Source organism: Ursus americanus, chromosome 2, assembly GCF_024610735.1.
Source record: "Ursus americanus isolate L20-20 chromosome 2, mUrsAme1.1.p, whole genome shotgun sequence".
NCBI lineage: Eukaryota > Metazoa > Chordata > Mammalia > Carnivora > Ursidae > Ursus > Ursus americanus.
In genome coordinates this window covers 24,265,888-24,290,197 of record NC_142128.1, presented here as the reverse complement: position 1 = coordinate 24,290,197, position 24,310 = coordinate 24,265,888, and the positions used below count along the sequence as shown (strand labels likewise).

At 46.7% G+C, this 24,310-nt stretch overlaps 2 protein-coding genes across 2 annotated transcripts in view; one reads left to right on the top strand and one right to left on the bottom strand.

The window, feature by feature from the left end:
• The window catches only part of LOC148110516 (uncharacterized), a 52,901-nt gene extending 39,791 nt beyond the window's left edge, over positions 1 to 13,110 (top strand). Inside the window, exons 3-16 of the mRNA XM_087865580.1 lie at positions 1,533 to 1,621; positions 1,855 to 1,932; positions 2,267 to 2,377; positions 2,967 to 3,030; positions 3,198 to 3,336; positions 5,357 to 5,458; positions 6,130 to 6,190; positions 6,295 to 6,330; positions 6,410 to 6,477; positions 6,601 to 6,695; positions 7,638 to 7,720; positions 9,315 to 9,468; positions 10,058 to 10,140; positions 13,024 to 13,110. Of these exons, the coding sequence (XP_087721706.1) occupies positions 1,533 to 1,621; positions 1,855 to 1,932; positions 2,267 to 2,377; positions 2,967 to 3,030; positions 3,198 to 3,336; positions 5,357 to 5,458; positions 6,130 to 6,190; positions 6,295 to 6,330; positions 6,410 to 6,477; positions 6,601 to 6,695; positions 7,638 to 7,720; positions 9,315 to 9,468; positions 10,058 to 10,140; positions 13,024 to 13,110 (1,250 nt within the window). The remainder of the gene's footprint in view (positions 1 to 1,532; positions 1,622 to 1,854; positions 1,933 to 2,266; positions 2,378 to 2,966; positions 3,031 to 3,197; positions 3,337 to 5,356; positions 5,459 to 6,129; positions 6,191 to 6,294; positions 6,331 to 6,409; positions 6,478 to 6,600; positions 6,696 to 7,637; positions 7,721 to 9,314; positions 9,469 to 10,057; positions 10,141 to 13,023) is intronic.
• A 4,334-nt stretch (positions 13,111 to 17,444) lies between these two features.
• LOC148110514 (uncharacterized) overlaps positions 17,445 to 24,310 on the bottom strand; it is a 147,625-nt gene continuing 140,759 nt past the window's right edge. The window contains exons 29-30 of the mRNA XM_087869951.1: positions 23,889 to 23,971; positions 17,445 to 20,641 (exon numbers count right to left, since the gene is read on the bottom strand). Of these exons, the coding sequence (XP_087726077.1) occupies positions 20,451 to 20,641; positions 23,889 to 23,971 (274 nt within the window). The 3' untranslated portion in view covers positions 17,445 to 20,450. The remainder of the gene's footprint in view (positions 20,642 to 23,888; positions 23,972 to 24,310) is intronic.

Sequence of the window (24,310 nt, the reverse complement as noted above, 5' to 3'; positions counted from 1 at the left end):
AGGAGGAGGAACACCTCATGGGAGGAGGGAGAACAAAAAGGGTGTAATTTTGCAGAGAGAAGTTTAGGAGGCAAGTGAGGATAGGAGCCTGAGGTCTGGAGTGGGTACTTTGCCATGACCTGGCTCTTGGTGAAATGTGACGATGAGAAAACACTCTGAGTCTATCAAGCAGGCTACACTTGGAGAAGAAGACAGGTATTGCCAGGCAGAGTGTGTGTCACAAGAGAGGTTTAAAGCATGCTTTTGAGTTTGAAGTGGAGGGAGCCTTTCCTGCCAGGGGAGAAGGAGTGGAAAGGAACATGTGCCAGGGGTGGTAATGTATTGTGTCCGGGCCTCATGGATTGTGGTGATTCCATGGTGCTGTCTGACGGCCGAGGTGGCTGCCTGGCACTTAGCAAACCCTCGAATGCTGGTGTTTGTCCCTGTGAGTGCAGCAGTGGTGGTGGTGAGAAGAGAGATCTCGGGGCACGAGAGCACTCACATTGGGCCAATAGAAGAGAATCTGCACTTGAGGTAAGATGAGAGACTTATTATTTTTTGAAAGATTTGGTTTATTCACTTGACAGAGAGAGAGCACAAGCAGGCAGAGTGGAAGGCAGAGGGAGAGGGCGAAGCAGGCTCCCAGTTGAGCAGAGAGCTGGATGTGGGACTGGATCCCAGGGCCCCGGGATCATGACCTGAGCTGAAGGCAGTCACTTAACCAACTGAGGCACCCAGGTGCCCCAAGATGAGAGAATTAAGTGCCTGTTAGAGGAGTCTGTGTTCTAGAGCTTACAGGTGTTATCCACTTGTGATAGGGAGCTTCATGAGGGTTGTTTTCCCTTAAGGATGGAGGGTGGCATTCTCAAGTTGGGCTGAGAAAACCTTGTGTTCCAGGGAGTGTGAGTTACCAGGCACTCCAGAGACTCTGTGTAACATGGAGAGTGTACCCAAGTGTGTTTGATTCCAAAGATCTGGTCCTCCAGAGCCCCCAGCCTGGGGTTCCTGAAAGGCAATCTGTGAGCAGCAGGAAGTCATGGAAGGCCTTTGAGTAGCCACTCAGTTGACATTTTGAGCTTTCCTTGTGTGGAATTCCAAGTAGGACCTGGAAGTAGACGTGGCGCTGAGCAGGAGCAAAGGATGGTTTTGTTCATTTTGGGTTGTTTGCAGGGACCTACTTACGTACCTTAATCATTGGAGGAGAGAGATGTTAGTTGAAAGGATGCTTGATTTTTCTGTTACATCTCTGGTGATGACATAAGTATTTGCAGTGATTGAATTTTCCAAGAATGATGCTTACAGATGGGAGAAAAATAGAAGACATTTGATTGTGTTTCTCTATTTCTGAAAACATTTTAAGTAGGAATCTCCCTGAAATAGGTTGTCTTAGGTTTCAAATGCTGCTAAACCTTGCTTTTTCAGGCACAATGGGAATGCTATCAAGTTAGTTACACCCAAGTGTCCAAGAATGTGTCTCTGGGGCTATTACAGTGGGATTATTCGATGTCACTGGTTTTGCTAATTATCTTAGAAATTCTTTTTTCTCCTTTTAGTTACTTTACAACAAATAGCTGAAAAGATCCATCGGCTTAAAAATGAAAACAGGGAACTTGCTAAAGAAATATCCATTTGGGAGGAGAAGGTATCAGTGCCCTTTCAAATATTTTTTGTGATTTCATTTTGGTTACTTCCCCCTCTGGTAGTTCATCCTATTGACCTATTTCACGTGACCCACAAATGATCGCGATTCAAGAGAAGCTTCACAAGTGTAGAGCACTGCCTCTCTATCCGAGAAAGGAGTCACACAGCATTAGATAGCTTTGTCTAACACTCTGCTATTTTTGAATTCTGATTCCCTTTTCGTATATTTTATAGATCAGGGAAAGAAAGAAACATCGCGCAGAAATGAAGAGAGAACATCAGTTTCTCTCTGACAAAATTCTTAAATTGAAGGTAAGGATCCCTTCTTTGCCTGAATTGTGTTCTAACAACAGAAATAAAAGTAATGAATTATTATTATTATTATTATTATTATTATTATTATTATTATTTTAAAGATTGATTTGCGAGAGAGAAAGAGCGAGTGGAGGGGGGCAGAGGGAGAGAGAGAATCCCAAGGAGACTCCATGCTGAGTGTGTAGGCTGACGCAGGGGTCAGTCCCATGACTCTGAGGTGGGGACTGGAGCCAAAATGAAAGCAGGAGTTGGACCTACTGCGACACCCAGATGCCACCCACGTGCCCTAAGTGATGAATTATTATTACTCATTCAATATGTTTTGTTGAAGGAGAACATCGGAAAGGTTGAACGGGTTAATGCAAATTTAAGTGTCACCCTTCATTTCAAGCGGACTATGTTGCAAGCTATGAGAGAGAAGAATGTCAAGAATGAGGACATGGTAAGAGTTGGCTGTTGAGATTTACCTTAACGTGGCTCAGGAGGCTTTTGGTCATTGGGTGAGGGGAGGGCCACGTATTCGCTTGCTGTTTACCACAGTAGAGAGTGGGCATCTGGGAACTGAAACTCCTACCGAACAGTGAGCTGGAATTTCACTTAGGACCATCACGATGAGGTCTGCTATTTCAAGGACTAGGAAGTATGGTTTATTTCACAGCTAGGTAATTATCACATCGTTCAGCCCTGCCCTCCAAGATATGCAGAAAATCCCACAAGATACTTGAGTTATGAAGGGTGATAGCCAGCCAAATTGTATAGTCCCTTCCTGTCAATGCTGAAGAGAGAATTTTCAATGTTAATAGGGGAAGATATGTACATATATAATTTATGTATATAATTAGGTATATGTGTTTGTGTGTGTTTGTGTATATGTGTGTATACAAAAGTGTGGGTCTCCTTACTTTCTCCTTGTTCTATTTATGCCTCAAGGGCTTTCTTTGTTGCACTGCATGATCCCGTTCTGTTAGGTGCACTCACATTGTTCTGTGATCATGATTTCTTGAATGTCTTTCCTCATATCCGTCTTCAAGGCCCAAGATGCATTGGAGGATGAAGAGCAGGGAGACTTGGAGTCCAAAAAACGTGTACTGAAGGGTATGTTATTTTAGGGAAAGAAATCCCCAGATGCTGGCAATGAGTTTGCATTGGGAAGGGAAAGAATGCCTTCCTGCCTTCAAGGTCTTGCCCTTCTCCTTTCCCCAACAAAACCAAGTTCTCAGGTCACGTGCCCACTCATACAAAAGAAAACTCATCCTTTACAGAAAGCAAAAAGGTCCTGGAACAGAAGTGCAACGCCCTGAGTTCTTTGAAAGCAGCTAAGGAAGTGGAATTGAAGCTGCTAAGGAAGAAATTGGGTATCGTGGTGGATTTCTCTGAACGAAGAAAAGTGGCTGCCGAAGAGTAAGCTATTCCTGTGTTAATCGTCACAAACACTGTTGTATGAATTTATGTGGCAGCCAGGCTAGATAGTTGTAGTTCGTTGGGAATTGGATCTAGAGTATTTTTGCCAAATGCATTCTGTAGAAGTACCTGCCCTTCCTACCTTGATCTGTGCAACCTGCATTTTTGTTTCTGTTCCAACTGCTTGTCACACGTTGTGGTGTGATTCATTGGGGCAGAAGAGGGAAGGTACCAGCACTAATCAGCTTGATACCTGGATCCCCTCTGGGTCCATCTACATTGTCCTTTTGGTTTCAGTCTCATCACATGTTCTCATCAGCCCTGAATTCAGTCAGTTTCTTGTTCAGTACCAGACTTGGGTCAAGAATGTGTAGAGAAAAATGGAATTCTCTTGCTGCAGAAACAATGGGAATTTCTTTGTGGAAAGTGGGTTGGGGCTCCAGCAATACTGGATCCCTTCATCCAGTGTACAACCAAAATCGTTCACTGTGGCCCAATCCTAAGAAGGCCGGGGTATTTCCTGTCCACCTGATTTTGTAGGTGTAACTCTCCTGCGTCCCAAGCAAAGCCTGCAGTTTCACTAGGGGCTCACCTTTGCTGGCTGACCCTGAACAGCACTTGTTTCCTTCTAAGGCTGTGCTCATAAAGTCATTCAGTTTCTTTGCAGTTCACTTGGCTGTTCCAGAACTCATTGATGAGCCCTGGGGAGCTTGGCTCCCACTGCCAGGTTGGCTTTCTCCTGGGCTTCCTTCTTCTGCATCTGGTTCTCCTGTTTCTTCATGCGCTCCTTAGAAGTTGGGTGCATTCACTCACGAGTTTCCACTTTTGTACAGTACTTCCTCTATTTTCCTCAGGAGGAGAAAGTTCTCAGGACCTTAGAGTCCCTCATTCATGCTGAAAAGCAAAACTGTTCCCCCTCTTCCCTGGAGACTCAGCTTTGTGCTAATCCTTCCCACACCGGGGGTGGGGGCCGCTCTGTCTCACTGGCATCTTGGTTCTGTTCATCGGTAAGTTCTTTCTGGGGCAGGTACAGTGTCCTGACCACCTTTCTCTCTTCAACACCTCACAGCTGAACCACTACATTACAGCCACTCCACAGAGCATGTGCTGAAGGATTGCCTGAGAGACCAGAAGCAAATGCATGAGTCCTTCTCTGTCTAGAGCTTTTGTCTCAGTTTCTAAGAGTCTTTTTGCATGTGATTCTTGAGTAAATCAAGAATCACATTGAAACCCTTTAAATCAACACCATGAACAAAAGAGTCTGAGGGCGACACAGGAAACCAGCCTTTCTAAGCATCGCTCTTTGCTGCTTTCACTATCAGTGGACTCTGTTAAAGTAGGTTGACTCCATGCAGTTGATAGTTGTCCATCTGACATCTGTTGCCTGGAGATAACACCCTGACTGTGTGACAGTTCACATCATTTTATACTTCAGGACATACTGTCAGCACTAAGATTGGCCTTTTCCTCCACCAGGATCTTTGAAGGAGGAAGCAGGGGTTGTACTTCTAAACCCTAGAGATGTCTGGGAGTGAGTTACCATGCTGATGAAGCCGTACTCTGGAAGGCTTCCTTTTGGGCTGTCCGTGTCGGGCACAGCCTTGGTCTGAGGATCGGGGCTCCCCATGGAGGTGTAAGACTAATGATGGTCTCCTGCTTCATCCAAATAGTTTTCAGGCCTAGTTTCTCACTTTGAACTGAAATGAGCCTTCACCATCTCAGAGAAAGAAAGACCTATTCTGAGAGGGCACAAAGTGCAGTGTTATTTGGTGACTTGGTGATGAATGAATTGAAGTAGAGAAGTACAAAGACAGCTCTGATTGCAGGGGACGTGGCAGCAGCCAGAATCTGATTTTTCTTTAGCCCTAAATGGGGCCTTCAGTTCATTTCCCTGATGGTGTTCACAGTCTGTGCATTTATGGAAGCCATTCAAATCTAGGCCGCAAGTGTGCTGGGAGGAAAAACGGCAGGAAATCTGGACCTTGGCTACTGGTCTATGTATATACCTTTCCCATTTTAGGAAGCTGGAAAAGACACTTTATGAACTGGAGGCAACAAAGAATCAGCTGTCAGATGCCGAGGAAAATTTGAAAGTAACCAAAGAAGAAATGGACAAGTACAAGTGAGTTCAGACACCATACTAGCGGCTCCTGAAATCCTTGTTTACTTTGTATTTTTCACCTTTGTACAATGTCTAGACTCAACAAGTAATATAAACAAAAATTCAGGGGACATATCCAGAAAGAATTAACAGACCCAAAGAGATAAGTTTTAGAAAGAGCAAAACAACCATGTTAATAAACATGTCCTGATAACCAGCTCTGGCCTGACTCTGTGGAAACTTGTTCCACGCCAGAGTCCCTGGTTGTGGTGTCAATGGTGGTCATCTTGAGGAAAGCAGTTTGTCGTAGGATGAATCCTACCCATAAACACGGTGGTGCCATCTGATGGCGCTGGTCTTTGCAACCCTGGCAAACGTGGCGAGGATAGAAGTTAAAGGAGAATAGAGCTTCATGACGAAAGATACTTGTCATGTGATAAATTAGGGAAAGATTGAAAACGGGTAAGGAAATTATATCAAGTCTGAACCCTGCATGTGTGGAGAAATGAGTAAGGAAAGGATGTGACAATAGCTTTGATCCTGCTGTCCATGTATAGTCATGTGGAAGTGTTTCCTGTGTCAGGATCAATTGGATGAGGGGACAGATAACTGGAGGACGGCCACATGGGCCGATGATTTAAAATCACACCCAATATTGGGCTTTATCTGACGAAAGCAATTGTACCTGACAGACAACAGATCGGAGAGATGCAAGACCAGCTGCAGGAGGCAGAGCTCACCTTTGAACGCAAGGTAACCTGAGCTGTGCCCCAACAGGCCCCTTAGCGCCTCCTGCAGGGGACGGAAGTGGCCCTTAGATCCCTGAACATGCGCTTTTGGTGTGTTGGCTTTTTCAGATCGCAGTTCATGAAAAGAATGCTGTAGGGAATTGGGTAAGTGTTTTCTTTTCCCTGCTCTCCATTTGGGGCACAGTCCGGCACAACTGAAGATGGGTGGGTTTTTCTCCCGCAGATCAAGGCTCGGGTTTGGGAGCGGAAGATACAGCAGCAGAGAAGGGAGAACGCCTACATGATACACAGGTGTGCGAGTCTGATGTGCCTTTTTACGGGTGTTTTGAGGGGTGACAACTACACTGTTTGGTGTCCAGTAGAGGACGTGGTGATGTAATTCTTATAGACGTCTGCTCTTTCTCTGTATTCAAGACTGCGCATGATGGAAGGAGAGATGCTGCCTGAGGGATGCATGAGGCAGGAAGCGATGCTGGGAAGACCTGAGATGTGGAGCCCTCCACGGAGAGGTAGGGAGCGCGCTGTGAAACAGGGCAGCCTGACTTCTGCTGGGAAAGCACACGGTGTCCTTCCCATTCCTGTGGGTGGTCATTGTGTGTCCTGGAGAGAATCACAAGCAGTACCTACGGACAGCAGGTTGTCTGAAGGGGTGACAGGTGGGTGTTTTCCTCAGATTCCCCCAGGCAGCAGGGCACCTGTCCCTGTGACAGGCGGAGCTCACGCCCGTCCCCTCACTGCAGAACCTCCCCCGCCCACCACCACCGCCCAACTGAAGAGATGAGCCTGGAGGAGTCATGAGCCCCAGCTTCCTTCCCACCTTGACTCAGTGGTAAAGAGTCTTTGAGAAAAGAAAAAGACTATTTGAAAAAAAGTCATTTATTTACTCTTTATGGAGGTTCCTTTATTTTGGTTTTCTTTGCAATCTGCTGTACTGCATTTATCAGTGAGATGTGTGCATTTTACTCCTGTAATGTTATCAGTATGATGTCACAGCTTTACTTCTCAATCTCCTATTGTTTCTTTGCTCCCGACTATACGATCAGTCTACTCCATTTCTTCTGTTAAATATTTCCATAATAGCCAGTCACACATGCTAGGCCTCATCTGTAGACTGAAAGATTGAACCATGAGCCTGTGGCTTGAGGAAGAATGCATGCTGTTCATTTTGAGGGTTTATTCATTTGTAGCTGGTTTCCCCGGAGCAGTCTACTGCTGTTTCTTTAGCTATGAAAGCACCTGAAGCAGATGGAGGACGGTGGTCCCTTCCTCGAGGGGGAGGGGCAAGTGTCCCCCTTGTCATCAGGGGTCAGCAGAGACATGAGGGAAATGCTCTGTGTCTAGGAAGGGACCCGAAAGTGGGAGAGGTTAGGACGTGGTAGGGGAGGGTTTGGAGGGTTGGGTTGAATTCTGCACAGTCAATGACAGTCTGAAACCACTTCCATGCATTCTAGGGCATTGGTCTGATGCTGAAGCTGGTGGGGCACCCATGAGGTACAACGGCACTGAGCCTAATAGAGACCCTGGGATGTACAAGGTAACTACCGTGGCCTTTTCCACTTTATTCAGAAACTTCCAATTTTGAGCAACACCGTGTCCTGGCCTTGTGTCTGTTGGGTGGGTCATCCAGTTTGTCTGTGGCGTCGTTCACCTCTCAAAATACAAGCAGCTCACCCAGGGGCTGACAGGCTTCTCCGTTACAAATCATCATCTTTGGGGGCCTCTCCCAAAGCCACAGGTGGTTACAGGTGAAGGATGGCAGAACACTCACTGTGTGTGTGTCTGTGTGTGTGTGTGTGTGTGTGTGTGTGTGTGTGTGTGTGTACCCCTGCTCACCCATAGCGCACAAGGGGGAAATAACTCAAGGAAGATGACAGCTCACTGCACATGAAGTCTCTGGGCTGCCTGACTCCCATTGGGGTAGGTTTAGGTGCGATAGGTATTGTGTTCGTATTGCGGTTAGATAATTAACCTGTGACAAGGTCTGTGGTCATCCTCACAACTGGAAACCAGGGGAAGCTCTCCATCCACTTTTTATTATCTGCTATGCGGATTGGAATGTGCTTAGATAGGCCATGTTTTGTAAGTCACCCCTGTTTTACTTCTGCTGGTAAACGTGCTATACAGAATCCCTATACTTGTACACTTTCCACAACTATTTTGCATGATCAAAGCTGTTAGTGTCGTGTCACAAAACACACTGTGACACACACTTTCTGAAGGGGGGATGTTATCGATTATCTGCATGACCGGTGCCCCACAAGCCCTTCGGTTGGGCTTCTAGGAGCAGGTCGTTTGGTCCGAAGTCACAGTGAGAGCAGGTTTCTTCTCTCATCACACGTTCTCGAGTTTTCCATCGGAAAGCATACACAGTTTTGTGGATTCTCTAACTTAAGCTTCCCATCTCAATTTCCTACTGGACAAAATTACTCTGGAACTCAGTGTGCTGAAATGTCCGAGTGACTGTGTTTTAAGATAAGCACAGCTGCTGAGTTATATATGGGTTATTGGTATCACATTCCTGTTGGAAAACACTTTTCCAATTCCCCTGTCAGATCACAGGCCCCTAATTCCTCAAGTGTGTTTGTGACCATGGCCAGAAACTGCAGAGAACAGAAGACCCTTGTGTCAGGAAGTGAGGCAGCGTGGGGACAGTCAGGGGCTTGCAGGCAAAGGATTCACCTCGAGTGGCTCGGATTCCTGAGAAGAAAGGACAGTTTCATCACATTCTCTCTCTTGTTAACAAACCAAAATATTCTGTGTGGTTGAGGAGGAAAGATGAAGTGTTGTCCAGGATCCCGATGCCTCCGTGTCTGGAGTGTCCTGCCTTCACTAGTTTGCCATGCTCCTTTTTCATCTTTGAAGATGCTACTTCTTGCTAGTGACCATTGGCAGACATGGTTAGTGATGTTTGGTGACAGTAGGTTATTCCTGTAATATCCATTCCCCTCTCCCCCCTTGTTATAGTTGGCAGCAGTGGGGAGGGGTCAAGTGCTCTAGCACGGATGCGGCTCTGCTGGAACGTGGTATTGGAGAAGGAGGAAGATGCTGAGAGCTCTTTCTTTGGGTTTCATCTCTTGGTGTTACAACTTCTGTCTGTCTCACCAAACTATTTTCCTGTCTGTCTGCAGGTGGGTCCGGATGTGAGAGGGTTTCCTCGGCCCACCTGCATGCCCTGCCCTATGGACCAAACTTTACCAGGCTTCATTGGCTATGGGCCACCTCAGCCTCCTCCACCTTGGTCGACATGCGGGCCTCCCCTGTCCCTCGTTCCGCCACCATGTGGTAAGATGATCTGGATTGCATGATGTGAGTTGTAGCGCGTATTCATCATGTACCTTCTGGTGTCGGCGGAGAAGATGTAGAGGAGGTACCACGAGGCTTTGCAATGCAAGGATCAACCTGAGTGAGGACACAGGAACATTCCTCAACTTTCTGTGGACATCCATTTCGTGGACTGTCTCATTTCACCATACAGAACTGGGCAGCAGGGGTCTGCCATTGAGAAGAAGTGTGACATTGTGCAATAGACAAACATAAAAGCATTGCCCAGGTGCCCTGCACAGACATGATGTTTTGGGCTCTGGGCTTAATGGAGCACAGTCTTTACATCACTTGCATGTGTGGAGGCCCCAGTTGTCCAGCGTTATTGATTAGTTATGAAATCATCTCTACTGTGCGGAGTGGTCATATCCCCAAGGGTGAGGGACTGGTCTCTCCTTTGTCCACAGAGGTCAGCGGAGACCTGTGAGAAACGCTCTGCATCTGGAAGGGACCTGAGAGTGGGAGAGTAGACAGGCTGGGGCAGGTGTAGGGCTTTGGCTTAAATCTTGCGTGGCCAACACCCGTCTGAATCCACCTCTGTCTCTTCTAGGGCCTCGGTCCAATTCAGAAACCTGTGGTGCTCAAGGGGACAAAGGTGGCACCGTGCCCAAGAAGGACCCAGAGAAGGACAAGGTAAATACGGTGGCTGTTTCCAGTTGTAACCATTTCTGGAATCCTGTTCCTGTCTGGGCAGCACCGTGTCCTGGCCTTGTGTCTGTTGGGTGGGTCATCCAGTTTGTCTGTGGCGTCGTTCACCTCTCAAATACAAGCAGTTCACGCAGGGGCTGACAGGCTTCTCCGTTACAAATCATCATCTTTGGGGGCCTCTCCCAAAGCCACAGGTGGTTAGAGGTGAAGGATAGCAGAACACTCACTGTGTGTGTGTCTTGTGTGTGTGTGTTTGTGTGTGTGTGTGTGTGTGTGTGTGTTTGTGTACCCCTGCTCACCCATAGCGCACGTGGGGGAAATAACTCAAGGAGGATGACAGCTCACTGCACACGGAAGTCTCTGGGCTGCCTGACTGCCATTGGAGTACGTTCTGGTGTGATAGGTATTGTGTTAGTATTGCGGTTAGATGATTAACCTCTGACAAGATCTGTGGTCATCCTCACGACTGGAAACTAGGGGAAGCTCTACGTGCATTTTTTATTATCTGCTTTGCGGTGGAATATGCTTAGATAGGCTATGTTTCGTAAGTCATCCCTTTTTTACTTCTGCTGGTAAACACGCTGTACAGAATCCCTATACTTGTACCCTTTCCACAACTATTTTGCATGATCAAAGCTGTTAGTGTCGTGCCGCAAAACAGACTCTGACACACACGTTCTGAAGGGGGGACGTCAGTGATTATCTGCTGACCAGTGCCCCAAAAGTCCTTCAGTTGGGCTTCTAGGAGTAGGTCGTTTGGTCCTAAGTCACAGTGAGAGCAGGTTTCTTCTCTCATCACACGTTCTCGACTATTCCATCGGAAAGCGTATACAGTTTTGTTGATTTTCTAACTTATGCTTCCCATCTTAATTTCCTGTTGGACAAAATTACTCTGGAACTCAGTGTGCTGAAATGTCTGAGTGACTGTGTTTTAAGATAAGCACAGCTACTGAGATATATAAGGGTTATTGGTATCACGTTCCTTTTGGAAAACACTTTTCCAATTCCCCTGTCAGATCACAGGCCCCTAATTCCTCAAGTGTGTTTGTGGCCATGGACAGAAACTGCAGAGAGCAGAAGACCCTTGTGTCAGGAAGTGAGGCAGCGTGGGGACAGTCAGGGGCTTGCAGGCAAAGGATTCACCTCGAGTGGCTCGGATTCCTGAGAAGAAAGGGCAGTTTCATCGCATTCTGTCTCTTGTTAACAAACCAAAATATTCTGTGTGGTTGAGGAGGAAAGATGAAGTGTTGTCCAGGATCCCAATGCCTCCGTGTCTGGAGTGTACTGCCTCACTAGTTTGCCATGGTCCTTTTTCATCTTTGAAGATGCTACTTGTTGCTAGTGAATGTCAGAGGACATGGTTAGTGATGTTTGGTGACAGTAGGTTATTCCTGTAATATCCATTCCCCTCTCCCCCCTTGTTATAGTTGGCAGCAGTGGGGAGGGGTCAAGTGCTCTAGCACGGATGCGGCTCTGCTGGAACGTGGTATTGGAGAAGGAGGCAGATGCTGAGAGCTCTTTCTTTGGGTTTCATCTCTTGGTGTTACAACTTCTGTCTGTCTTACGAAACTATTTTCCTGTCTGTCTGCAGGTGGGTCCTGATGTGAGAGGCTTTCCTCAGCCCACCTGCATGCCCTCCCCTTTGGGCCAAACTATACCAGGATTCATTGGCTTTGGGCCACCTCAGCCTCCCTCACCTTTGTCGACAAGGGAGGCAACCACATTGTGCTCAGGCCACACCTCAGGCCCCACCTGCAGCACCATCTCCCTCTGTTATCTCTGCACCCTCTCATCTCCTCTGCTCACACACTCTTATCTGATGTGGGAAACAAAGACAGAAGAAAAATTGTTAAATTTCCTTACTTCCTAGAGCCCAAGTCCTTGAAACAGGCAGAGTGACATTCCTCTAGGGACTCAACTGCCTTGATGTTAATACTTTGCTAAGGCCTCTCTCCCTCTTTTCCTTTTACCAAACCTTCCTTTTCCTCTGAAGCTCTCTCTGCTTCCTCCTCTCTTAAACCTCTTGAAACCTGCCCCCTTTGAAGTTAAATCTCCTGAGGATCTAAATAGATCCCACATTTCCAACTTTTTTTTTTAAAGATTTTATTTATTTATTTGACAGAGATAGAGACAGCCAGCGAGAGAGGGAACACAAGCAGGGGGAGTGGGAGAGGAAGAAGCAGGCTCATAGCGGAGGAGCCTGATGTGGGGCTCGATCCCATAACACCGGGATCACGCCCCGAGCCGAAGGCAGTTGCTTAACCACTGTGCCACCCAGGCGCCCCCCAACTTTTTTTTTTTTTTACTACAGTTGACACACAATATTACATTAGTTTCAGGTGTACAACTTAGTGATTCTATAACTTTATACATTAGGCTATATTCACTACGAGTATAGCTACCGTCTATCCCATTACATCACTACGAACCATCATTGACTGTATTCCTTATGCTCTGCTTTTTATTCCCATGACTTACTCATTTCATTACTGGAGGCCTATATCTCCCTCTCCCCTTCACCCATTTTGCCCACCACATGATAGTGAGTGTGCTGTGTCTCCTTTGTTACAATATGTAGATGATTGGCATCTCTGCTCCCCTCCTCACACCTCTTCACAGGAAGACAGCATCCACCTGGGAAAACTTTTGGCCTTAAAAGGGTCATGCAGTCCCCAAAGAAAAACTGCAGTTTGCTCAAACTCAGCTTAGGTATTTAGGTCACCTGATCTCAGAACAAGGACAGTACCTGGATCCAGGTAGACTCAAGGCATCCTCAATTTCCCACAACCTAAAACTAAGCACCAATGACCAGGCTTTCCTGGACTGGCCGGCTACTGTCAACAGTGGATTCCAAACTTCTCTTTTAAGGCTCAGCTGCTGTACATTTTACTAAAACATGAGAAACCTAACACAATTATTCAGAAAGAGGGGGATGACACCGCTTTGAAACTTTAAACAAAAGTCTACCATTAGCCCCTGCCCTTGGAACTCCTAATGACCAACTTCCCTTTTTCATCTCTCTGATACGGAAGGGAATGTCCTTGCAGTGCTCACCCCAAAACACAAGGACCACCATCATCCCACAAGGTATAAGAGTCAATAGGTAGATGCTATGGCTGGGGGATACCCGCCTGCCTCAGAGCCATTCCTGCCACTGCCCTCTGGGATAAGGCCACTGAAGAATTCATCACACCATCCCCTTTAACCATCGCTGCACCCCATGTAGTAGAAGCCCTTCTGAACTCTCCTCACACTCAACATTTTCCAGACAGTCACCTCACCTCCTATGAAATCCTCCTGGTACCACCCCTCACATAACTCTTTCTGGTTCCAAAAGCCTCAACCCAGCCACCCTTCTCCCCTCCTTCACAGATGAAACCCCCCCACAGCCACTTCACACCGACAGGTCACCTGTTGACTCCCTGTGACAATTTTCAGCAAATTGCTCTAACCAAAGCACACTTTTCATGCTTTCCTGATGGTTCTTACTTAGAGGAGGAAAATGATAAATATCTCACCAGCTAAGCTACCACAACTCCCTTTGAGGACACTGAGGCAGCACCTTTCCCTCTGGCTACTTCAGCCCAGCAGGATGAGTTCTGTGTCCTTAAGGCAGCTTCTATTGTAGCCGAGGGCAGCACTGCAAACATGTAAGGTGATACTCGGTATGTGCTTTGGATAGCTAGCTCATGGTTTTGGAATATTATGGAAGAAACGAGGTTTCCTTCCTTACAATGGGGATGAGATTAAAAATGGCTGCTAGGTCTAAAATTCATCAGATGCCATGCTTTTGCCTGCAGATCTAGCTATTATTAAGGTCCCAGGGATATTCTGCACTTGACTTTCTGGAGGCCAAAGGAAACCACCTGGCTTATAGTTCTGCCCAAAAAAAGCTGCTCAAAAGGACACCGAGAGCCAGACCTCTGTCATGTTCTGAAGGGATGTCCTACCAACTGACAATTGGGAAAAATTGAGCAGACATGGCCAACAACAGGGCCCAGACAAGGAGAAACAATGTTGGGAATCTGATGACTAGTTGATAAAAAGAGAGAATTCTGGTTTGGATCAAATAACAATATGGCCATCTCCAAAATTCTAAAATTCCCACTCCTGACAACTGTACAAATATTAAACCATTGGTCTACTGACAAACTGATAGGGTTGATGAACCAGTATTGGTGGGGAAATGCTAAGAAGACTGCAGAAAGTGCCAACCTTGCTTGTCCCACTTGTCCAAAATACGATCCTGGAAAACAAATCCATACCTCCCCTGGGCATTTTAGACTGCTCAATGAACCATTTGAGATTTGGCAACTGGATTTCATGCAACTTTCTCATCTCATGGAAATAAGTTTGTGTTAGTCAATGTGCCTATGTTATCTCACTGGACCAAAGCTTTCCCTTGTAGAAAGGCCAATGACTCTTCTGTGGCTAAAATCCTGTTAGAAAAAATTCTCTCTCCGGGAAAAGCTCTCTTGAACACCACAATGACCAGAAAACCCATTCTACCGTGCAGGCATTTCACTGAGTTTGTGATCTTTGGCCGGTTTTACAATACTTTCATTGTACATTACTATCCCCTAACCTCACAACTGGTCCAACACCATAATGGCAACACTGGGGACCCAATTGGCAAAATCTGCAGAGACTTTCCAATGACCTGGGCCAAAGGCATTGCCAATACTTCTTCTAAATCTCAAGGCCATCCCCTTTGGAGCTCTGACTCCCAACCTTGGAGATAGTCACTGGATATCCATGCATTTGACCTCTGCCCCCTTTTGACCTGGAGTTGAGAAAAGGGGATATATTTCAATAATGCAAAGATCTAGTTGCTTCTATCAAAATGAACATTGTTGTAGCAGAGCAATCTTTTCAGTGTCCACTCCCAGGGGATAATTATCTTGACCATCACACCCTGCAAGCTGGGGATTCTTTCTCTTGGGAAAGACACTTCCACAGAGATTCTCTTCAACCTCCCTTGAGAGGACCTTATCGGATACTGCTAACCAAACCTTGTGCTGCCAAATCCCAGGGAATGGGCTCTTGGGTCCACGGGACACATTTAAAGAAGGCACCAGACCCTGACTGGACCTGGACACCATCTGGTCACGAGAACATAAATACTTCCCAAATTGAAAGAGAAAACATCTGGGGAGACAGCTTTCCCCCACATGTCCGGACCAGGCCTGCATTCCTTTTCTCACTGTTGCTCCTCCTACCTCTTTTGTGCAAAGAACATGCCTTTTTCTGCATTTCCCAGTCTCTTGCAAAAGGAGGAAACCTCTTTGGAGTATGACCTTTCCAGAAATAGCCTCATTTTTATCTTGTGAGCATTTCTAGAGTTTTAGAAGTTTCAGAATTCAAAAGTCTTTCTTTTACCTAAACTATTAACTGCACCCTGATTCCTTTTGTTTGTTTTTGTTTTGTTTTTGTTTGGTTTCTTTAAAGAAACAGAATTTTTAATTTATTAACATTAAAGACAAATGAAAAAAAAAAAACCATGCCGTGTTTATAGACAGAGAAATTCAAAATCATAAAAAAATGTCAATACTTTTCCAATTGCCTTGTATATTTTATGCAGCAGCAATTAATATCCCAATATGAGTTTGCAAGAAATATGACAGGCTAATTCTAAACTTGATACGGAAGAGCAAAGACCCATAGACAGCCAAGATGCTTCTGAAGAAAAAGGAAAGGGGAGGGCGCCTGGGTGGCCTCATTCGGTTAAGCATCTGCCTTCGGCTCGGGTCATGATCCCAGGTCCTGGGATCCAGTCCCACATCGGGTTCCCTGCTCGGCGGGAGTCTGCTTCTCCCTCTGCACCCCCTCCCATGTGCACAAAAATAAGTAAATAAAATCTTTAGGGGGGAAAAAAAGGAATAAGGAAAGGAGAACTGCCCCACCAGATATCAAGAATTATTATGAAGCTATAAGATTTAGGATAGGGTGTTATTCATGCTGGGAGACTAATGACTACCACTAGTGCACCCAGACCAGAATCACAAATGTATGAGAACTTCATCCATGACACAGGGGGCACTACAGATCACTGGGGAATGGTGTATGAAATACATGATGTCAGGACAACTGGTCATCCACATGGTAGATCTCTATCTCCTGCCATACACAAAATCTAATTTCCAATGGATTTACCGACTTCAAAATGAAAGATAAAACTGGTTAGTTAAACTTGCAGAAGAATATATAGAAAGATATCTTTATGATCCCAGGATAAGAAAATACTTCTTCACCAAGGCAAAAAAGCATTCTTCAGAAAGAAAATTGGTAAGCATGACAATGTTAAAATTAAGAATTTTTGCTGGGATGCCTGGGTGTCTCAGTCGTTGAGCGTCTGCCTTCAGCTCAGGGTGTGATCCCAGAGTCCTGGGATGCAGCCCCACATCCAGCCCTGCATCAGGCTCCCTGCTCTGCTGGGAGCCTGCCTCTTCCTCTCCCACTCCGTCTGCTTGTGTTCCCTCTCTCACGGGCTCTCTCTTTCTCTGTCAAATAAATAAATAAAATCTTAAAAAAAAAAGGAAAAGAACTTTTGCTAACAAAAAGATACCTTAGAGAAAAATTAAATTAGAAACCAGAAAAAGATACAGGCGTCCCAGGAAACAAGAATATTTGAATGAAATCTTTGAATTATACTTTATCATTCAAACTCCAGCTAACTTTTATATGAAAATCAGGAACCAAACAGATTCTGAAATCTAGGTAGTCTTCATTATTTTAACTCAGCTATCTGAATTCAAAAACTGATAACAAAGAATGTTTTATTCATAACACGCACAACCAACCACAGATCAATATCCAGAATATTTGAAAAGCTAATTCCTACATAACAAAAAGAGAAAAGCAAATAGCCCAATGGCAAAACTAGAATTTTATGGAAGAAAAAAATCCTAGTCGTGAATAAAAATATGAAAAATGTTCAACCTCAATAATAATCATAAAAATTCACCTTAAGGCCACAAAGAGTAACCCTTTTACATTCATCAGGTTGGCAAAAAATTAAGCTTGGCAAGACCAGTTATTGGTGAAGATAGGAATTCTATGCAGTACTGGGACAAGTACAATTGGTACAACTATTTTGAAAGATACTCTGCATTATCTTGCAAAACTCTACACGTTCATTCTTACAAACCAGAAATTCCAATACTAGAAAATGTATATGCCCTATTGAAAATCTTGAACCTACACACCAGGAAACGTGTGAGAATGTCCGTTGCAGCATTGTTCAGAATAACAAAAAACTGGAAACAATTATTCACCAAAAGCAGAATAAATAAATGGTGCTATACTTATATAATTACATAGTTTGAACATCCGGATTCTAATCCAAATGCATGGTTTCTGAATTTATAACATAACAGACCATTACTGATAACACATGGAGTTTTAAACAGCTCTTTTGAGATAACAATACTGTTTTGAAATGTCCCGGAAGTATTCCTATTCTTGCAACAAGTTCTCTAATGCTTCATGTTCCCCAGTGTATCTGTATTCCCAGATGTACTCAGTGATTTCATTTAGTGCATTCTCGCAGTATTTCACTATTTTGCTCCCAGACACTTGAGGAAGACACTTCCAGGAGGCACACGTGACTCCGGGTTTGCCTTCATAGGGAGAAACCTGTCTTCCTTCAGGTAAACAACTGCCAATAAATATTTTCAGTTGGCTCCTTTCAAACCTAGGGTCCTGGGTTAGAACCAACACATGGTTTGGAATTGTCATCTTGCTTTTGATTCTGTACTTGCTGTCTGTCAATCCTTTGTAGAAACAGTGTCCCCAGTGAGGTGATGCTGGCTCACTGGTCTCAATCTCGAGCAGATACAGACTTCACACAGGAAGTACATGAGAGTTTCTCCCTTCTAACCTTCCCAGTTCTTCAAGTGTCACTTGAGTAGTTTACAACTGTGATGCACATTTCCTCCAACATGAGACACGCCACCAGAAAAAGACCTTGCTGGCACTGAAACACAAAACCACTAAATACAAAGAACTTGACTGCTGATCAGAAATTCTTCCAGGGACACCTGGGTGGCTCAGTCGGTTAAGCATCTGCCTTTGGCTCATGATCCAGTGAGTCATGATCCCAGTATCCTAGGACTGAGTCCCACACTGGGCTCCTTGCCCAGCGGGGAGCCTCTTTCTCCCTCTGCCTGATTCTCTCTCTCTCTCTCTCATACACACACGCACAAATAAAATCTTTAAAAAAAATTCTTCCATGGAAACTTTTTTAAAGTTTTTTAAATTACAATTACCTCACAGTTATATTCATTTCAGGTGTGCAATCTAGTGATTCAACACTTGTAGGCAACACCTGGTGCTCATCACAAATGCATGACTTAATCCCTATCACCTATTGAACCCATCCCCCCAAACATCTCCCCTCTGATTACCAACAGGTTGTTCTCTATAGTAAAAAGGCTGTTTTCTTGGTTTGCCTCTTTTTTCTTCTCGCTGCTCATTTGTTTTATTTCATAAATTCCACAAATGACTAAAATCATATAGTATCTGTCTTTGACGGACTTATTTTGCTCCTCAAGGCAAATCTTGATCAGAACGGGGAAATGTGAAAAGTCGTAACGGGAAATGCCACAAAACAGTCAGGAGGTTTTGGCAGGGGGAGCTCGGACACACTATCACTCTGAATAAACTGGGGACCCAACAGGAAGACATGGACTTGACCTCGCACGTGAATACTCCACTATTCCAGCTACAGGAACTCTATTCTCATCTCTCCATCCCCTCCCCCCAGCCCCCACCTCCCAACAGGACTCAACCATGAGAAGCCACAATGATTTGAACTACCAGATGCCTCCAATGGACTTTTGGTTCCTAACAGCCTTCTAAACTGCCCCCTTTTCGCCTGAAAACAGTGAGCCTCTCTGATGCTCCCCAATGTGCCTAAGGGTTAGTCACTGCTTCTTTGTCCTACATTCTATTCTTCTTCCTTCCCAAACAAAACCAACTTCGGCTGATAAATCCCTCAGAGTTTCTACCTTTAAGGTTACAAAATGGAGGGCAGTTTGTGTTTCTACCTGGGTCTCAGGTTCCAGCAGAATTAGGGAAGTGGGACCCCAGCTCATTCTTTTAGGAAGTCCTGAGAGTCAGCAGTTAGTGCATTCAAGTCCCAACTGAAAGCGGCTCCCGTTCCTCTGAATTTGGCTCAGGATTTCTCCCCAGAAACAAGCCTGCATCTGTAACAAGCCAACCACAGCATCTCTGATGTGGTGTCGCGGGACCCCTCAAGCCACGGATCCCTGAGTAAAACAGGTCTGTTCAAATACCCGCAGGGAAAATGAGGACTGAACCAGGGGAACAGCCCTCAAAATGCAAGCGACTGTGCTGCTCACTTACCAGCATGTCCTGGGAAGCCGCCCAGAGCCGCCCCCTCAGCACTCAGCCAACAAGGCAGCTTCTTCCTCTACCTCGGGAGGCGACAAGTTGCTGCAAAGGCCCCAGGGTCGTCCCAGGGTGGGGGCCGAACCTACTGAAACCGCAGCTTTGGCGATCTATCCCCTGCAGCCAGAGAGGGGCCAGATCCTTGGGGGCTTCTGGAGCCCTTCCTGCTCTGAGGCGCCTTGGGTCAGAAAAGGCCATGGCGCGCCCTCTGCTGGCCGTGGCTGCGCACGCAGAGAAACTGCCCCCTTCCTGTTGGAGGTGCGCGCGCGCCCTATGCTGGCCCCCTTGGGAATCCCTGCAATGCTCAAAGTCATGACGCCTCAGATGGAGGGACAGAGGGTGCTCTGGTCCATCCAAGCCATCTCTCTCCATGATAGATTCTAGGGTTCGGCCCCACAATGCAAAAGGAGGGGTCCCCATCTTCCCAAGGGAAACGTCCTCTGCACAGCTCTGCCCCAGAGAGGTCGGAGGTTTGGGCTCAGGGAAATCTGACGCCCTGGATTCCCGCCTTCTCCAGTCCCAACGCTCAGAGTAGCTACCTAGACCTCCTCCCCCCTGGTCCATGGTCCACCTCCACACACCTAGACCAGCAACTGCTTTTCATCCTTCCAACTCCTCTTTGTCTCTGCTTTTCTCTACCCCCTCTCCCTCTCTTGGTTCCTCTCACTTTCCAGGATTTGCCCAATCCCCCCACCACCCACTCAGTGTCCCTCTCCCTGACAGTCTCTTTCTCTATCTCTCCCCAGGCCCTCAGGCCTTCTGCTCTGTGCAGCCCTGTTCAGGACCACCACAGAGGACCACCTCTCCTGTCTCCCCCTCTCTCCTGCCATCATTCCGCCCTGGCCCTGCGCACAGGGCATGACAATCCCATTTACAAAGGCTGCTCAGGCTGACCTTGGCTGTAGCAGGGCAGTTACCCGCCTCTCCAGGGCAGAATGTGGACAGACAGACCTTGACACCTTGGCCCAGCCATGACCCCAAGGCTGCTGGAGGATGTCTGCTTCCACAACCTGGAGAGAAGGAGGGCTTTGCACGATCCAGGAGCTCTGGTGCAGAATGGACTGGAGTAAAGGACCTAAGAAGCAACAGACACATACACCCAACTCCTGCGTGGTGAGAGAGGAATGGGTCTCCTGTCACTGGCCTCTTCCCTGCCCATCCCTCAACATGGAAACTGTGGGGGATTATGGGGCATCAGGGGTCTTACCAAGAACACTGCCACCATCAGCGACCCTCAGAGCCCACCTGCTGTTGTGAGGCAGCTGGTGAGGTGAAACCAGTGCACAAAACCTGGATTAATGCAGGGCCTCCTCACCGGTCTCCCGGGGCCACTACTGACCCTTCATACATTCCTCACCATCACAACAGACCACTGCCTGGGGACAGACACCTATCCTGCTGATCACCACACACCCCCAAAACAAGCAGACACCATGTACTCAAGGGTATCTATCACCAGAGTTAATACAACCACCAACAGATCTAAATACAGGGTGTGTCCACCTGCCCAGAAGGACTGCTTGGGCCCCTTGCAGTAAAGATGCCACAAAGGGTAATCTTGCTACTATCCTCCATCACCACCACTGCTGCCAGTTTGTTTCTGTGTGTACAGGATTCACACTGTGCTCTTGGAGGGGAGTGACTGTAGGTCCTTGTGAAGGCAGACGCTGACACACAGACAGAACCGTGAAAGGTTTATTGGGGGGATACGAGGAGAGACAGAGCACAGGGGACAGGATGGGCAGGGAAGGCATTCAGACCATTAGGCTCATCTGACACCTTTACAACATATATACTCTGCATAGCCTGGTTGTTACCGCTCAGGGAGATCTTCAAACTTCAAACTGACTGTCCTGTAAGTCAAACAGATTTTGGATTATTTCAATGGGATCTTATGTTCTGCCATATGCAATTTGCCTCCTATAGTATATCTGAGGCCTTGGATGAACACCTGAGTGTGTGGCTGCCTCTGTGAGTCTATATGTAATAGAAAATAATTGTCTTCACATCTCAGACATCAATGTCTGAATGTACCCATTCTCAAAAGTATCTTTTATTTCCTTCTTGGCTAGGACCTGAAATTTAATAGAAAAAAAGGAGGTCATTTCTTTGTTGTTGAAATGAGGATCGCAGCTATCTGGGCTGAGATGTTCTACTGCAAGTGCAATTTCAAGGTCTTAAAGGAATACCTTTTGATGATCATCTGCATGGAGCTATTTTTTTAAACAGTGAGTAGGGTGAGTGGCCAAAATCCCAGATATTTGGCACATTCTTTTTTTTTTTTTTTGAAACAGAGAGAAAAAAAACAAAGACAGAGAAAGGGTAAACTTGTGAGCGAACAGGGAAGGCGGAAAAGGAGAGGGAGAGAGAGAAACCCTAAGGGTCTCCACACTCAGCGTCAAACCCGACCTGGGACTCAATCTCAGAACCTTGAGATCACAGCCTCAGCGGAAATCAAGAGTCCAATGTTTAACCGCCTGAGCCACCCAGGGGCCCCTGCAGATTCTTTATGTACTTCAACTCCTGTGCCTCTAATGACCTCAGAAACCAATATGCTCCCGGTTTCAAAGAAAACAAAGCTGAGGTTCTGAGTAGGCCCCACGGAGAGCTGGCATTCGGGCTGAGACATCAGCAACACAGGCAAATCCGCAGGATACTGTGGCAGAAGTTCTGGGAGATGCAAAGCTGCAGGCGGGGAGGGGACTCAGATGCAGAGGGTGGTGACAGGGCTCGAGCTAGGGCGGCTCCTGGTCAACCCCGAATTCCCCACTAAGAGCCTCACTCAGGCTGAAGCCAAGGCAGCAGCTCTCTGATCTCAGTACTGTCTTCACTTTCTCACACGGGGGCACACAAACTGAGGCAGACAAGAATCCCCAAAGAACCAAGTTAAATTTCCCACATCTCCACGGCATTCTTTCACACAGTTCAGAACCTTCAGAAATTTAGGGAAACAATATTTTTATAGATTATGAATGAACAGCTTTATGCCAACAATGACATTTTCACCCAAATAACTGCATTATTCACACTGTGTGACAGACACACGCAGCAACTCGGTGTGGACCTCACTCTGCCTTCACACTCACTGCTTAAGCTGCTGGCCTGCCAGGAATGGCCTCCGCTCTACCTGAGAGAGACCATCCACTCCCCTGAGCACCTCCATCCTGCTTCTCATTCACAGTCTCCTGTTTCTGTGTGACCCACGGCTCCCTCTCCTGTCCTTCAGATACATCGCTGGTGCTTCCCTTATACGGAACACAACGTCTGTGTGGTTTAATGAACGTGTCCCTCCCTTCTCTCAGACACCCTAAATTCCTAACGTTAAGACTAGACCTCATTCCTTCCAGAGCACAGGATATGGTCTGTACACCACCCGTGCGCACACCTGCTGTGCCGAGCTCTCGGAGAAGAGAGGCTCTCCTTCGCCGCAAAGGGACCTGCCAACCACCTCAGTAGGAGTGAAAGATGAAGTCCATCAAATGGATCTCCTGAGCAACTTGGAGAAAGTGATCACGTCCTCAGCAACATTCACTCCCCCACGACATGAGACGCCTGCACGCAGGACCGCTATTCCTCATGGGGGACGCACCAGCGTCTATCTCTGACCCACGCCACAGAAAAGAAAGAGGACGAGCCCATAGGAAGTGACTGAGCCACATTCCCACAAAACCTCCACACCTGCCTCCAGCATCTGCCACTGTCTCTCATTCTCACCTCCCTGAGCCGACAAGAGGGCTTCCCCCAAGTATCCACAGGTTGCAGAGGATGGGGCAGACCCCAACCCTAATGATGAATCAAGGGACCACAGCCCTGCTTCACTGGTTTACGTAACTAATGAAATGTCAGCTCAAACTCAACACACTGCACATGAAGTGAGAGGTGTTTCATCCCTCCAGGAACAACAAATGTGGACTCTGGACATGCACAACAGTAAGAAATACATGTCTACCATTGTGCAATAGAGACACTTCCTTCACACCAATGGCACCTACCCCACTGCTCAGTGTATGGAAATAGTTAAGCACAATGCATGTATGACGTGAGAACTTCAGGATGTAACAGTGTCCCCAGCCGGGTTTCCCATGCAATGTCAAGACCTCAGCACAAACTTTGCATTTGTTCCACCCACACATCCCTAAGGTGATGAACTGGAAACACAGAAGCATGTAGGCTCCGGCATAAAGACCTGGCATTTGAAAGGTAAACGGCACCACACACAGATCCCAAGATATACCCAACAGATACAAGGCCACACACGGTGCTGCCCAGACAGGAACAGGATTCCAGAAATGGTTACAACTGGAAACAGCCACCGTATTTACCTTGTCTTTCTCTGGGACCTCCTTGGGAGCGGTGCCACTCTTGTCCCCTTGAGCGCCACAGGCTTCTGAATGGGACCGAGGCCCTAGAGGAGACAGAGGTGGATTCAGATGGGTGTTGACCACGCAGGATGAAAACCCAAGCCTCTACACCTGCCGCAGCCTGTTCCACTCTCCCACTCTCAGGTCCCTTCCAGATGCAGAGCGTTTCTCACAGGTCTCCACTGACATCTGTGAACAAAGGAGAGACCACTCCCTCACCCTTGACGATATGACAACTCTGCACAGTAGAGATGATTTCATAACTAATCAATAATGCTAGACAACTGCGGCCTCCACAGGTGCAGGTGATGTGAAGACTGTGCTCCATTAAGCCAAGAGCCCAAAACATCATGTCTGTGCAGTGCACCTGGGCAATGCTTTTA